Below are 15,776 nucleotides of genomic sequence, written 5' to 3' on the forward strand. Positions count from 1 at the left end.
CTGGCAACCAGTTCAGGGTGTACCCCGCCTCCTGCCCGATGATAGCTGGGATAGGCTCCAGCACGCCCGCGACCTTAGTGAGGAGAAGCGGCTCAGAAAATGGATGGATGGATGGATGGATTTAATACTTCATCACAAATAAAAATTCATATTCTTCACCTAATTTGTCCTAAACGCGTGTACACGCACATTTCCCCCATCAAGGAGTCTGTAAAGTGGGAGCCCAGACACAGTAAACTTGAAATGAACGCCACATTGCACACACCACTGGAGTGTGTCGCTCTACTTGGCACAACACCACAAAAGCCATGAAGGCAAAAAGGCAGCAGCGCACACTGGATGCAGAAACAGCACCCGACTACAGTGGAGCTTGGCAATGCTCGACCGTGAGCGGAAACAAGCATGTTCCTGCACGCGCTATCATTTAGTATGCCCCTCACAGCAAGCATCGGCTTAGACTAAACATGCTTATGCAAACAACAAATTTCCCCATTTGGCCAACTTGATTTCTTGATTGATCCTATCGTGTTTATGAACGCACGGGGGGGATGGTTGGGGGGACCTGGGGGTGGTGGGGGATTGGACAGCAAACCCACGAGAGCAAGACGATAAGAACAATTGGGAACTACTGGCAAAGCAAACATTCACATTGATGCATTACATCTAGAGTCAGCTGATCGTGAACCACCCCCGTGACCTCTTTAGTTGAGGTCACGACAAGCCAAACAAAGTCAAAACCACTTGAGCACTTTGCATGTGCACATCATTATCAGTATTATTATCAGTAGTATTATTAACAGCTCAACACACAAATACATTAAATATTTTTCTTTTCTGTTCAACGTCCAAGATTTCTGCACATCGGCTTCTGGTGTCATTGAAGGTAGCATGGCGTAGAAACAAGGTGTCTCATTTCAGTCTGAAGGCGGTTTCCATCGTGTCGTTTCTAAAAGATGGCTGCACTCTGCTGCATGCAAGCAACGTGTAGACACTGTTTATGACAAAATGACAGAATTGTTGGCTCTTTCATTAGCACAGCAGGCCAGTGGAGGAGCAATGCAAGTGACCCCGCTTCCCAAAAAAAAATGCACAGTAAGGAAACGCAAAACAGCTAATCCTTGCCGCCTACGCCGAAGTCAGGACAGCGGGTGCCGGCAGATAAGAGCACGGCATCTCCTCACTCGCGGCGGTCAAGGTTAGGGGCCGGAAAAGATCATCAGTTGCCTGGCCATTCTGCTTCAGGAGTCGTACACTTGACATCCCATGTTCCTAAAGCGGCACGACCGCAAGCGATTACAAACCCCAAATGCGCGCTCGTACAAAAACCACGCTGTATCCTATAGGTGGGATATCATTGGCGTTGGGTGGAATACTTGCATGTCCAAAACCATTACTTTTCAGGAAAACAAAATAACGCCGTCTTTATTAACGCTGCATCATCAAAGAGCAAGCAATTGACAACGCTCAGTCATTTGGAAGAATAACAATCCCACGTGTGGACTGAACAACAGTATCAATTGGTGAAAAAATAGGAAATAGAACAGATTTGGGTAAGTCACTGATGGTGTAGTGGCGCACTCGCCTGACTTTGGTGCGGGCAGCGTGGGTTCAGTTCCCACTTAGTGACGGTGTGAATGGTTGTCCCTGTCTGTATGTGCCCTGCGACTGACTGGCAACCAGTTCAGGGCGTAGTCCGCCTTTCGCCCAAAGTCAGCTGGGATAGGCTCCGGCGCAGCGCCCCGCGACCTTTACCGGGATAAGTGGTGTTGAAAATGGATGGATGGATGGATGGACGGACGGACCAAATTTGGACATGGGTCCTGTCTGGACCCATCTGCCTACACCTGGTGTCCCAGTAAAATGGTAAAACAATACATTAATACCGAAACTAATAAATAAGAAACAACAAAAATAAAGATGACTTAAATAGCCAAGGCGAACTCAAATAAAGGAAGCAAACATCATGGAGGGTGGGGGTTGGACAGAGGTCCGCTATGGGCGGCGCCGCCAGCCCACACACCCCAGGGATTACAACCAGGGTTACGGGAGGCGGAACCATGGGTGGATGGACCGTGCACCATCCTTCCCTACAGGAAGAGGGGGCAATGCCCCCAATTCCTGGTGGGGAAGAGTTCAGTTCCCCAAACCTAACCCTCACCTACTAACCTAACCCTTGTTGTCCCAAAGTAAAGATAACAGAAAAATCTATTTAAAAAAAAAAAAAAAGCAAATAACATTCTACAGAGTGGACCTGGCTATAAATACAGGTGACCATGATTACCTATTGCCACCTCTTCTGAAGTCCACATGTGTGTGTCTGTGTGGAAGCAGTGAAAAGACTCTAGTGTCGTGGGCAGAGGCGAGAACGATGTGAGGGCGGGATGTTTTTTTTCCCACAAATAGCAGAGAATGGCAGTATCCGTCATTCCGCTCATAAATCTGAGTGGCAGCAGCCCACCAAATTTCCAGTACCCACAGAAAAGCTGCTCTCTTCAATCCCACTTTGACTTTTTGAGGGAGGCAACTTCTCACCATCTTTTTGCTTCCTGTACAGTAGCTAAAGGGATTTTTTTTCCTGTGTCTGCTGTAATCATGGACGTAAGGGAGGAGGGAGGAGAGAGTGGGAGACCCATGCAGGCAGGCAGGCAGGCAGGCAGGCAACGTCCGTATGTGTAGTAGTTAGCAGTTATGATGTGAGCTGGAGTTTTCAGTTTTCCTCAGTTTTCTTTGGTTTTAGTGTTTAAAAGCTGCTTTATAATGAGAATGATACATTTGAGCATCCAGTGCATATTACTAGTCTTATTTTATGTGCAAGAAGGGTTATCTCAGGAATATTCAGATCATACTGGACAAAATCTTCCAAGGGTGAGGACATTTTTTTCCCCCTTTTTACAATGCTAGATAATGGTTAAGTCTTACATTATTTGAAAGACATCTTTCTTTTTTGATGGTGCTTAAGTAACATTTTCAGACAATAGCCCGCTTTAAAAATGAAGAACTGTTTACCTTTGTATCAACATTTTGGAATTGGTAAAACCGATGATCAGACAATAGTTTAGTTTCTCACACAGTTTCAACTCCTCAAGTTGCCTCTGAATATTCCAATTCATCCAGGTCCTTTCATTCTCAGGGCATTGAATCGATAACAACTCTTCAAGTTGTGTTTGCATTAAAGTTGTTGGTGTTGTCCCAGATGTGTGCTAATTTAGACAAAGCAATGACTTGTGTACCAAATGAACGTTTGAAACCCTGCACGTGTGCGTGCACCCTCCTGCTCAACACATACAGTGAAAACTTTTCATTTCCCCTCCATTCATGAATGGTAGGGATTCATCAAGTGTGGCCACAATTTCCAAGATGCTATAGCCATCACTAATTGTCTTCTTATAGCACCATGTTCTTATTTCTCACTAATATTCTCAGTGTGGCTCTCATCTGTTCATTGTAGAGGGGCAAACGGCAAAGCAAAGCGACCAGACCGGCGGTGAGTCTCAACTCTATTGCATACTGCTGCCATTAACTGTTGTTGGAATGATTGCAAAGGTGCAAACCACAAAGTGGGATTATCAGTTCGGACACTTAAGGGTGTGCTACCTAAAGCTAAAGCTGTGCCCGGCCGGGCCCCGTGGTCGCAGGCCCGGCCACCGGGCGCTTGCCTTCCAGCCCCACCTCCCAAACATTTCCAGTGTAATCTAAAAAAAAAAACCACAAAGGTAAAGATTATTTTTTCATTATCTGATTTAGAATTTTTGGGGAAGATCACAAAGCTGTTTTGCTAACGTAAAAGTCCAGCAAACACTAGCTCGCTAGTAACAAAAAAATATTTTAAAAAAACAATAATAACATCTATAGATGAATCTGCCAAAGTGTTGAAAGTAAAAAAAACACAAAATCGTATATTACCTACTTCAACACTTTGAAGAATAGTTTTTTTAAATACACTTCACATTTCACCAAAAATAATGCATCAGAATCAGTGTTATGAATTATTGACCTATTGAAAGTTGTAATATCCCCAAATCAAACATTTCACTTCATAACTCTTTCTTTTGGGAAAATATTGCACATGTTGTGTTTATCCTGTTAAAAAGTGCAAGGGTTGCTATGACACCCTCAGTATGAGCAGTTTGTAAGTTAAAAAAAGAGGGAAATATTTTTGTTTGGAAAGACGTTTTTTTTCAATTGCGCTGTTACACCAAAACAGCTATTGCATGTAAGGGACTGTAAAAACGTATTTTTACTTTTGTACTTAACTCAATTTGAAAGTCGTTGTTTTTTTACTTTCTTACATACAGGAGTTGAATCAGTCATTCTTGAACCAGAAGCTGTTTTTCTGTAATTCTACTTCAGTACAGAAGGTGAGCATTTTTGCCACCTGTGGTAATCAGTGCTTCCCAAAGTAGGGTCATTCTAAATCCCAGCAAGCAGCCCCTAATCCCTGGCTCTGGGATTGCAGTTTTCACTGACCACACTGATCTCAGCAGGTGCTGGCGTGGCCCATGCAAACAAGCAAAGGGCAAGACACTGCACACAGAGAGACTCTTTGTGTTGTTTTGTCGAGTCGTTGGAGGGAATCAGTGTTCCAGAGATGGAAAAAGGAGGACAAATGTGGCCGTTTTCTGTTGTCGTCTGGCCTCTCGCCACTGCTGGAAGCTGACAACACTGTGCTGTGTTTCATACACGCCAGTGATGCCCGACCACTGTACCATCAGAGTCAGAATCCTCTTTCAGAATCAGAATCCGAATCAGAATCATCTTTATTTGCCAAGTATGTCCAAAACACACAAGGAATTTGTCTCCGGTAGTTGGAGCCGCTCTATTTCTTTCTTTGCCATGTATGTCAAAAACACACAAGGAATTTGTCTCCAGTAGTTGTAGCCGCTCTTTCAGCAGTTTTGATTGTCTGTTGTAGTCGGAGTTTGTCCTTTTTTGTAGCAGCGCCAAACCAGACTGTAGGATGGATGAACACAGGAACGATTCGATGAACGCCGTGTGGAACTGCCTCAACAGCTCCCGCAGCAGGCCGTGCTTCCTGAGAAGCCACAGGAAGTACATCCTTTGCTGGGCCTTTTTTGAGGATGGAGTTGATGTTGGTCTCGTACTTCAGGTCCTGAGAGACTGTAATTCCCAGGAACTCGAAGGTTTCAACAGTTGACGCAGGGCAGTTGGACAGCGTGAGGGACAGTGTAGCGAAGGTGTGTGGCAGTGTATCTTTCTTCCTCTGTCTATGGCAGCGACATCCACTAACAGGCACAACAATGATATGCTCTTCCGCTACATGGCAACATGGCAGGTCCAATTCACCTGTTGTCATTCATACAAGAGTCTCAGGGCATTGAATCGATGGCAACCGGACTGTTCTGTTTGTCTTGGAAGACGTTTGGCCTCTCATCCGAGCGAGCAGGATTCATCGGTTTATGTGACAAGGCTTAGTTGGACGCACTAGCCACTAGTAGTGTCGAAGACTCAACGATTTATGCTCCTAGTTAGAGTGCGACCCCAAACAAAATCATTATTTTGGGACGCAAGAAAGGGGCAGAGAGTGAATTGTCCGTCCACCAGAGTCGTTGGGTGGAAACCCCCTCATTAATACTCCATTCAGTTGTAAAGTGGTTGTGGAGTTACATAACGATCTAGAAGGGAATAAATAAATGAATAGAATTTCTTGGAACAAATATTTGAATTTAGGTTGCAAATGTCGGTCAGTTGCAGCGCTTCTAGTGGCGTGATGACATATTGGCATTAACTGACATGGCAGATGTGAACATTCCTATAGAAGAAAACAAAAGTGGTGAGCAGAATGCATGAAATTATTGAGATTCATGAACCTTTTCTTTTCACGTGCATCTGCCACGCCTCCAGCTGAAGGTGACTGACTACCACGTCAAGTGTTCTGTGGTGTCTCGCTACGCTGTCACCACGGTGCAGAGTTCCATCTGGAACCAGATGGTCATCACCAAGGAGGCCGCCTTCGAGGTGGACCTGCCTTCCTCAGCATTCATCTCCAACTTCTCCATGTAAGTCCATCTTTACACTTATGTCGGGATTGTGATGGCCTTTTATCTTTTGAATGACATTTATTATTAGCCTGTGCATTTGTACAGTAAACTCCCACTATTTGCAGGGGATAGTGCCTGAGCCCGACGGCGTGTAATCAATATCCCCCTAAAAATGTTTAAACAAGGCATGGGAGTGTTACCGGTTTCAAGGTATACTACTGTTTTCATAGAAAAAATTCAAATAAATCACTGTTTCAAAACCACTAAAACTTTCCATTAGCGGTATGAGCTATAGCTGTCGTCAGTGCAGGCAAAGTGACACGATCCGTCCTCCTCCCATTTTTGGTGCGAGCAGTCAGTGTGCCTTGCGACTTTTCCCCTTGTTTAAAAAATCGTGTCTTTTGAGAATTTTTGGGGGTATCGCGGCTTGGTAGAGGAAGGATATGGAAAACATGTTTACAGAAAGTGACAGGTATAGGAAGAAATACTTCCAATACAATCTCACATTTACGAGAGTGCCATCCATCGGTCTTGGACAAATTCAACATAACTTTCATATATTGGCAGTGTTGGGAAAGTTCATTTTCTACACGAACTACTTCAAAGTTCAATTCACTGTTCCAAAAAAGAACCACTTCAGTACGTAGTTCATAATGAAAAATTCTGAACTACGTTCACCCTTCCAAAAAATGAACTAGTTCAGAGTTCTTGTTACTACTTCAGTTCATAATCCAAAATTCTAAACTACGTTCACCCTTCCAAAAAATGAACTACTTCAGAGTTCTTGTTATTCCTTTATGTGGCTGGCGGGCTATTACCCTATAAAAATAGTGGGATTTCCCCATTGTTGGCACCCATTTGGCCCACACTAGCTCCAGCTTTCACCATACAGTCTCAAAAATGAGGGAAAAACTGGTTGCTTGAATGGTCTTCATTTTTTAATGACAAATTAAAACAAAACAGGACTGTAGCCCTTAAGATGCAGACACAAACATCTAACTCCCCACGTGAGTTCGCATCATTCATTCTCGCTGGCGTCTATATTCCGCCTCAAGCTAACACGAATGCCGCATTGCTAACGCTCGCCGATCTAGTCAACGAAATTGAAAAAAAACACCCCGACTCACCCCTCATTATTCTCGGGGACTTTAACAAAGCTAAACTCAACCACGAACTCCCTAAATACAAGCAGCACATCGACTGTCCTACCAGGGAAAATAATACTTTAGACCACTGCTACACCACGGTAAAAAACGCATACCGTGCTATACCTCGTGCAGCCTTGGGCTCGTCTGATCACTGCTTAATTCACTTAATACCGACGTACAGGCAAGAACTTAAATGTGCGAAGCCTACAGTGAAAACAGTCAAAAAGTGGACAAATGAAGCCAAGATGGAACTTGAAAGCTGCTTAGACTGCACAGACTGGAGTGTCTTTGAAAATTCAGCTGGCAGCCTGGATGAATATACGGACACTGTCACATCCTATATCAGTTTCTGTGAAGAGGTCTGTGTTCCAACAAAATCATTTCGCACATTCAACAACAATAAGCCGTGGTTCACTGCTAAACTTAAGCAGCTTCGCCAAGCTAAGGAGGACGCATATCAGAGCGGGGACAGGGCCCTGTATAATCGAGCTAGAAACCAGCTGACCAAAGAAATTAACATTGCAAAGAGGATCTATACAGCAAAGTTGGAAAAACAGTTTAGCGCAAACGACTCTAAATCAGTCTGGCATGCATTCCAGTCGCTGACTAATTACAAGCGACGATCCCCCCAAGCTGAGAACAATAGCACACTAGCCAACGACTTGAATACCTTCTACTGCAGATTTGAAAAGGACAGTTTCACACCACACACCAACCCGGCCGCACCCGCGACCACAATCACACCTCTGACCTCTGCGTTAACCATCCATGAACAAGATGTGAGACGCATCTTCAAACAACAAAAGATTAACAAAGCGGGAGGCCCGGACCACGTGTCTCCATCCTGCCTCAAAGTCTGCGTGGACCAGCTCGCGCCAGTCTTCACTCAGATCTTCAACAGATCACTGGAAATGTGCGAAGTTCCATCCTGCTTCAAACGCTCCACCATCATCCCAGTCCCCAAGAAACCTGCAATCTCGGGTCTGAATGACTACAGGCCTGTCGCTTTGACATCTGTGGTCATGAAGTCCTTTGAACGTCTCGTGCTGGACCACCTCAAGAGTGTCACAGGTCCCCTGCTGGACCCCCTGCAGTTTGCCTACCAAGCGAACAGATCTGCGGATGATGCAGTCAACATGGGACTGCACTTCATCCTAGAACACCTCGACAGTGCAGGGACCTACGCGAGGATCCTGTTCGTGGACTTCAGCTCAGCGTTCAACACCATCATCCCTGAACTCCTTTCATCCAAGCTTCTCCAGCTCAGCGTCTCACCTGCCATCTGCCAGTGGATTTACAGCTTTCTGACAGGCAGGACACAGCAGGTCAGGCTGGCCACCTCATCCACACGCAGCATCAGCACTGGGGCGCCCCAAGGTTGTGTCCTCTCTCCGCTGCTCTTCTCTCTCTACACGAACGACTGCACCTCAGCGAACCCGACTGTCAAACTCCTGAAGTTTGTAGATGACACCACTGTCATCGGCCTCATCGAGGACGGTGACGAGTCTGCATATCGACAGGAAGCGGAGCGGCTGGAGCTGTGGTGCGGCCGACACAACCTGGAGCTGAACACGCTCAAGACTGTAGAGATGATCGTGGACTTCAGGAGGCATCCTTCGCCACAGCTGCCCCTCACGCTGTCCAGCTGCCTTGTGTCAACCGTCGAGACCTTCAAGTTCCTGGGAATTACAATCTCCCAGGACCTGAAGTGGGCGACCGACATTAACTCCGTCCTCAAAAAGGCCCAGCAGAGGATGTACTTCCTGCGGCTTCTGAGAAAGCACGGCCTGCCACCGGAGCTGCTGAGACAGTTCTACACAGCGGTCATCGAATCGGTCCTGTGTTCTTCCATCACAGTCTGGTTTGGTGCTGCTACAAAAAAGGACAAACTCCGACTGTAACGGACAATCAAAACTGCTGAAAGGATTGTCGGTACCCCCCTACCCACCCTTGAGGACTTGCACGCTGCCAGAACTAAGACAAGGGCGTGCAAAATCCTCTCGGACCCTCCCCACCCCGGTCACCGGCTCTTCCGGCTCCTTCCCTCAGGTAGGCGCTACCGATCAATGCAAACTAGAACTAGTAGACATTCCAACAGCTTCTTCCCTCTTGCAATCAACTTCTTGAACAGCTAACTTACAATTCCATTACAACAAGCTGGCAATTTTTTGACTTGAGTTCGTTGTCACATTTCTGTATTATGTATTACTCGTGCACTCACTGTAGTTGTCTCGCCGTGCTGCACTATTTGCATATAGTGGCCACTCATGCCAGAGTAGCATCTGCTCCATTTGCACACTGATTGAGGAGTATCTGTAACATTTGCACAACCATTGTCCCAGATTATCGCAGTACTCGTCACTTTAAACCGCATACACTCCTTGAAGTCTCAGTGCCCTTTGCACATGGTCATTGCACCGGACTATTGCGATATTAGCCATTCGAACTGAGGACTCTGCATCTTTTTGCACAATTGTTGTTTGTTGTTGTTTTTTGTCAATGTCTTTATGTCTCCAAAGTGTTCTGTAAATGGACTGTCTGTTGTACTAGAGCGGCTCCAACTACCGGAGACAAATTCCTTGTGTGTTTTGGACATACTTGGCAAATAAAGATGATTCTGATTCTGATCTGATATCTGAGGTCTCACTGCAGGTATGTCGTTGCACTCTAAAAGCAAAGCAAAGCAAATTTAAATGTTATAGCGCATTTCATACACAAGGTAACTCAATGTGCTTTACATTATTAAAACATTTTTTTTTTTAAAGAACAAAAACATTTACAACTAAGAGAAAAATAAAAATGCAATTAAAAAAACATACAGTACAAGAAAGATCATTTAAAAGTGGAGAAAAAAAAGAAGTTTTTAACCTGGACAGAAAAACATTCAGACTTGGGGCTGACATGACTTCTGTTGGCAACTTATTCCATTTGTGTGCAGCATAACCACCACATGCTGCTTCACCATGTTTGCTTTGGACACTGTGCTCTACTATTTGACTTGAGTCTTTAGATCTCAGAGGCCTACTGTGTTTACAGTGTATTCCATTAGCTTGTCTTTAATGTAGTCAGGACCTAGACCATTTAGTGATTTGTAGACCGGTAGCAGAACTTTGTCTATTCCGAAGCTGACTGGAAGCCGCTGTAGACGCTTTAGAATTGGAGTAATACGTTCTGACCTCTTTGTTCTGGTCAGAACCAGCGCTGCAGCATTCTGAATGAGCTGCAGCTGTTAATGCTCTTTTGGGGGAGTCCATTTTGAGGAAGACCATTACAACTACCACGTTTATTGGAGGTAAAAAAAAAAAAAATGGATGAGCTTCTTCTGGTCTGCTTGGCACATGCAAGCTTCACTCTGGATATGTTCTTCATCTGGAAAAGGGCTGTTTTAGTGATTCATTTGATATAACTGCTGAAAGTCAGATCGGAATCTATCAGCACACCAAGGTTTTGGACTTGGTCTTTGTTTTTTTAAAGAAAGTGACTCCAAGTATTTACTAACGCCCCCCCCCCCACCCCCACCCCCACACCCGACAACCTGCATGTGAGTACTCACGAGAGGTTTTTACATTAACCTAACCCGGGTAAGGCAACCGTAAAACAGCGACCCACCTGCGACTTACAATTTGTAGTTCAGCGTTTCAATCACCTCACCCCCCACCCCAGCGAAATCCAAAGGGAAAACCCTCTTATGCCAACCAGGGGTGAGCAAACGCTAACTTACCTTACTATTTGTCACCAACCAATCCAGATTTCCCGACTGAGGTAAACGCCACAAATTATTTTTTTCTCCAGGACATTTTTCAACATACTTCCTTGACACTGATAACTTATTTCTGATTATCCAGGTCTTTGGCGCCATCTTGTGGCATCTTAGTGCGATATAGATAGAATTTTTTAAAAATGCAAAATGGGTGATTTTTTAATGTTTATTTGTTTCTCTTTTTCTTCAGCAAATAGCCACCGATGTGTTTTGGATTGTATACAAGACCCATGTAGATTCGTCAGTGTTTGATGCTATGGCTTTATTTTTATGGACCTAATGCTAGAATAGCCCCAAATGACTTTTTTCAATGGCCCAGTCAGTCCTATATTTTCCTCCACATTTGGTGACAAATTGGGACCAAAGAGCATTCATTTCATGTGCAAATAGAAGGTCCAGTTTGAAGTTGAGAGGAATTATGCAAGGCGTCAGGGGTTGTTGCATCATTTGATTACTCAGGGTGTTGTGAACTGCTCTCACTTGAAAGCGCTTAACATAAACAAAAAAATTAAAATAAGTAGCAGCCATCGCGGCGCTAGATATTGGAACGGAAGCGGCTCAGGAGGAGGGGAACCCGAGAGCGCATGAATGCCACCTTTTGTGCATGCCGGGCAGAAAGTTGGTGGAGAAAATGACAGCAGTTTGCCGAGTGCCACTTCCCTCCCCGACACAGTTGACTGAGGCCTGCTGCCAAGTGGGAGAAGCCGCATTCGCACACATCCGCCCGTACACACGTGCTGCGGCTGCCTTCCCACTTTTAAACTACACTCTGTGTTAGTCTGCAGCTATTTCAAATGATTTTTTTTGCACCTATTTATATTTTCGCACACTCGGAGCCTGTCCCGCCACCAAATACCCTGAGGAAAAAAATATTCAACGCATTGGTTGTGTGCTATTTCTGTGCGTGAAACTTAGGCTTTGTTGGTAGGCGCTCAGCCGCTCCTTCACCTTGGCAACACATAAATACAAGCGCCTTCCTTTTTCCACTCACACCTTCTCATGCGCGCGTTTCATGCATTTATTTTAGTGTTTAGTATAAGTGTTTTTTCTCCTGTTATATATTTACTCTAAGGATTTTACCTTAATTGAGGACCTTGTCATGTGTCAAGTGGAACACACTGAGAGTCAGTTTGCCTTGTTTTTTATTTGTGTTTTGTTTTTGGTGCGGGCTCACTTGGTGTGTTTTCGATCATGCCTCCTTTTCACACGCCATTCGCTGGTAACAAGTAACAAGTGCCTCTGCCCCACGAACTCGAACAATTATTCCGGAAATTCTGTCGTAACCCAGACAGCAAACCATTCCGTGACCAACTTCAAATTGGTTGCAAAAAAAAAATTCCCATTCAGTTCAATTATCCATCCTTTCATTTTCTACTCTGCTTATCATCTTTAGGGTGAACTGGAGCCTATCCCAGCTTCCTTTGGGATGAGAGGCAGTGTACACCCTGAATTGGTCGCCAGCCAATCGCAGGGCACATATAGACAAACACAATCACAGAGAGAACGACGGACAATTTAGTCATAAATGAATCTAACATGCATGTTTTTGAAAATTGGGAGGAAAACCCACGCAGGCACAGGGAAAAAAATGTAAAGTCCAGCATGCTGCCTATAGGGTGTTATTATTTTCAAAAAAAGTTCATACCTACCGTATATATGAGGAATTGAACGCCATACAAACAAGCAATAACTCCTCCCGACCTTGACTTTGGACCATTTGAAGCTCTGATATGTTTGCAACATTGCACATAAGTGTCACATTCCTGCATGTGTGCAGCATTTCTCGCTCTCATGCACCGTTTTTTTTTTTGCATGTTTTGTTGTATACACCAAGACTGGTCAAAATCAGGACAGACAAGACATGCGTTATTCAAGTTTTATTAGTGTGTGTGTGAATGTGGTGACCTATACCTTAACAAAACAAAAACAAATGAAAACAATAAAGATGAACCAAAACAAAATAATCAAGTAGAGAACTTGATATTCTTTATTATTTGGAGCTAAAACCTATACCATCCAGAAAGGGTGTGATACAACATCACCGTGAAGCAAAACAAGACAGACTAATACAGGCAGAAACAAATTTGAGCAGTACAGGCATCCCCAGCTTCCACCTTAAAACCTGGGATTCCTCGCATCCCTCTCGCATGTAATCTGCTTGTTTTAGTCAGGACTATGCTCAAATATATTTCTCCCAAACTATATTTAAGTTCTTTCCTATGAGACAGTGTTCAGTCTTAAAGAGTCTTGGTTTGTTTCCATCAATTCTGTTAATTTCCATGAAGTGTCCAATTTCGTACATTTTTGTAACCGAAGAAGTGAGACATCCCCAGGGTTAGGAGGGTTACTTGAAAAAATTTATTTTGATACACTTACTAGTTATCTGCTAAAAAAAGGTACTCAGTAATGTAATCCAAGTATCTGTTCTCATATGGTTTGTAAATTGTGTTCTTTTAAGTTTGAGCTCACAGTTTTGGATATCAAAAGGCAGGATTACATAAAAAAAAAATACTCCCAAAGTAGACTATAACACAACTACTATAATTTCCCTCATTTATTTTGGTTTAACTTTATACAGTATAATAACTCTAGATCGAAGCTCAGTAGCTCACTTCCGCTCAAGTCAAGGGTTATAAAGTAGCTGATCCACTGCCTGTCCTTCTTTCCTAAAGAGACATTTTATTCTTCTTTTCCTTTCAGCTAGTACCATTAGAGGTGGCCACAGCGTGTCGTCCTTTTCCATGTGAGACTATCTCCCGCATCGTCCTCTCTAACACCAACTGCCATCATGTCTTCCCTCACTACATCCATCAACCTTCTCTTTGGTCTTCCTCTCACTCTCTTGCCTGACAGCTCCATCGTCATCATCCTTCTACCAACATATGCACTCTCTCCTCTGGACGTGTCCAAACCATCCAAGTCTGCTCCCTCTGACTTTGTCTCTGTCATGAACGGAACAGAGGATAGGACCCAAAAATGCACGACTCCAAAACAAATGGACAGTTTCAAAAAAGTGAGGTTTAATATACGGGCAGAGGTCGGTACACAGGCAGCCAATCCAAGAAAGGCAACAGTATCCAAAAACATGAGGCAAAAAGGCGAGGTCGATCATCGGAACAGGGTCAAGTCTTACTGTGAGTCTGTGACGTGGAAACAAGGAATGCCGGAACGCGACGACAAGGTACAACGAACTGGCGACGAGAAAAAAGGAGACACGAGGTTAAATGCAAGGGATCATTAGGCTGAACGAGGCACAGGTGGTGAAGATGCTGTCAGGAGCAGGTGTGTATGAAACAGGGGGAAGACAAAAAACCGGAACACACACCCATGACAGTCTCCAAAACATCTAACCTTGACTCTCCCTCTGATTAGCTCATTTCTAATCCTATCCAACCTGCTCACTCCTAGAGAGAACCTCAAAATCTTCATTTGTTCTGCTTCCTGTTGTCTCTTCAGTACCACTGTCTCTAATCCGTCCATCATGGCCGGCCTCACCATTGTCTCATGAACTTTGCCCTTCATCCTATCAGAGACTCTGTCACAAAACACACCTGACACCTTCCCCCACCCATTCCAATCTGCTTGGACCCGTTTCTTCACTTCAGTTCACTTCACTTCACAGGCTAAAAAGACCCGATAGGACTCCTTCTTCATCTTGACGGCATCCCTCACCATTGGTGTCCACCAACGGTTTTGGGGATTACCGCCAAGACAGGCAACGTCCACCTTACGGCCACAGCTGCGGTCGGCCGCCTCAGCAATAGAGGCGCAGAACATAGTCAACTCGGACTCAATGTCCCCCGCCTCCGCCGGAACATGAACAAAATCCCATCGGAGGTGGGAGTTGAAACCCCTTCTGACAGGGGATTTTGCCATACGTTCCCAGCAGACCCTCACAATACGTTTGGGCCTGCCACATCGGACCGGCATCTTCCCCCACCATCGGAGCCAACTCACCACCAAGTGGTGATCGGTTGACAGCTCCGCCTCTCACTTCACCCGAGTGTCCAACTCCGCCCCTCTCTTCACCAGAGTGTCCAAGACATACGGTCGCAAGTCCGATGACACAACCACAAAGTCGATCATGGAACTGTAACCTCGGGTGTCCTGGTGCCAGATGCACATGTGGACACCCTTACGCTTCAACATGGTGTTCGTTATTGACAATCCGTAATGAGCACAGAAGTCCAAAAACAGACCACTTTTCGGGTTCTGATCGGGCGGGGGCGTTCCTCCCAATCATTTCTCACTGTCATTGCCCACGTGAGCATTGAAGTCCCCCAGCAGAACGATGGAGTCCCTAGCAGGAGCGCTCTCCAGCACCCGCTCCAAGGACTCTGTACCGCTGTTTGGTGCATGGGCACAAACAACAGTCAGGACCCGTTCCCCCAACCGAAGGCGGAAGGAGGCTAACCTCTCGTCCACTGGGGTGAACCCCAACGTACAGGCGCTGAGCCCAATAAGTATACCCACACCTTCTCTGTGCCTCTCACCGTGGGCAACTCCAGAGTGGAAGAGAGTCCAACCCCTCTCAAGAGGATTGGTACCAGAGCCCAAGCCGTGTGTGGAGGCGAGACCGACTATATCTAGTCGCAACTTCTCGACCTCATACACCAGCTCGGACTCCTTCCCTGCCAGAGAGGTGATGTACCACGTCCCTCGAGCCAGCTTCTGTAGCCGGGGATCGGATCGCCAAGATCGCTGCCTTTGGCCATCGCCCAGCTCACACTGCACCCGACCCCTATGGCCCCTCTCACAGGTAGTGACACACAATTTTTTCATTTTTTGTGTTTTCATATGATTTGATTGTTCGAAATGAATAAAGATCAAATCTAACTATTACAGTTCCCTTTTTTGTGTGTCCTAATT

The 15,776-nt window shown here is 45.2% G+C and overlaps 1 protein-coding gene across 1 annotated transcript in view; it reads left to right on the forward strand.

Moving 5' to 3' along the window:
* The first annotated feature begins 2,723 nt into the window (after window positions 1-2,723).
* Window positions 2,724-15,776, forward strand: part of itih6 (inter-alpha-trypsin inhibitor heavy chain family member 6) — a 41,868-nt gene continuing 28,815 nt past the window's right edge. Inside the window, 3 exon segments of the mRNA XM_061772560.1 lie at window positions 2,724-2,865; window positions 3,449-3,484; window positions 5,863-6,017. Of these exon segments, the coding sequence (XP_061628544.1) occupies window positions 2,758-2,865; window positions 3,449-3,484; window positions 5,863-6,017 (299 nt within the window). The 5' untranslated portion in view covers window positions 2,724-2,757.

This window comes from Phyllopteryx taeniolatus, chromosome 1 (genome assembly GCF_024500385.1).
Source record: "Phyllopteryx taeniolatus isolate TA_2022b chromosome 1, UOR_Ptae_1.2, whole genome shotgun sequence".
NCBI classification, from domain to species: Eukaryota; Metazoa; Chordata; class Actinopteri; order Syngnathiformes; family Syngnathidae; genus Phyllopteryx; species Phyllopteryx taeniolatus.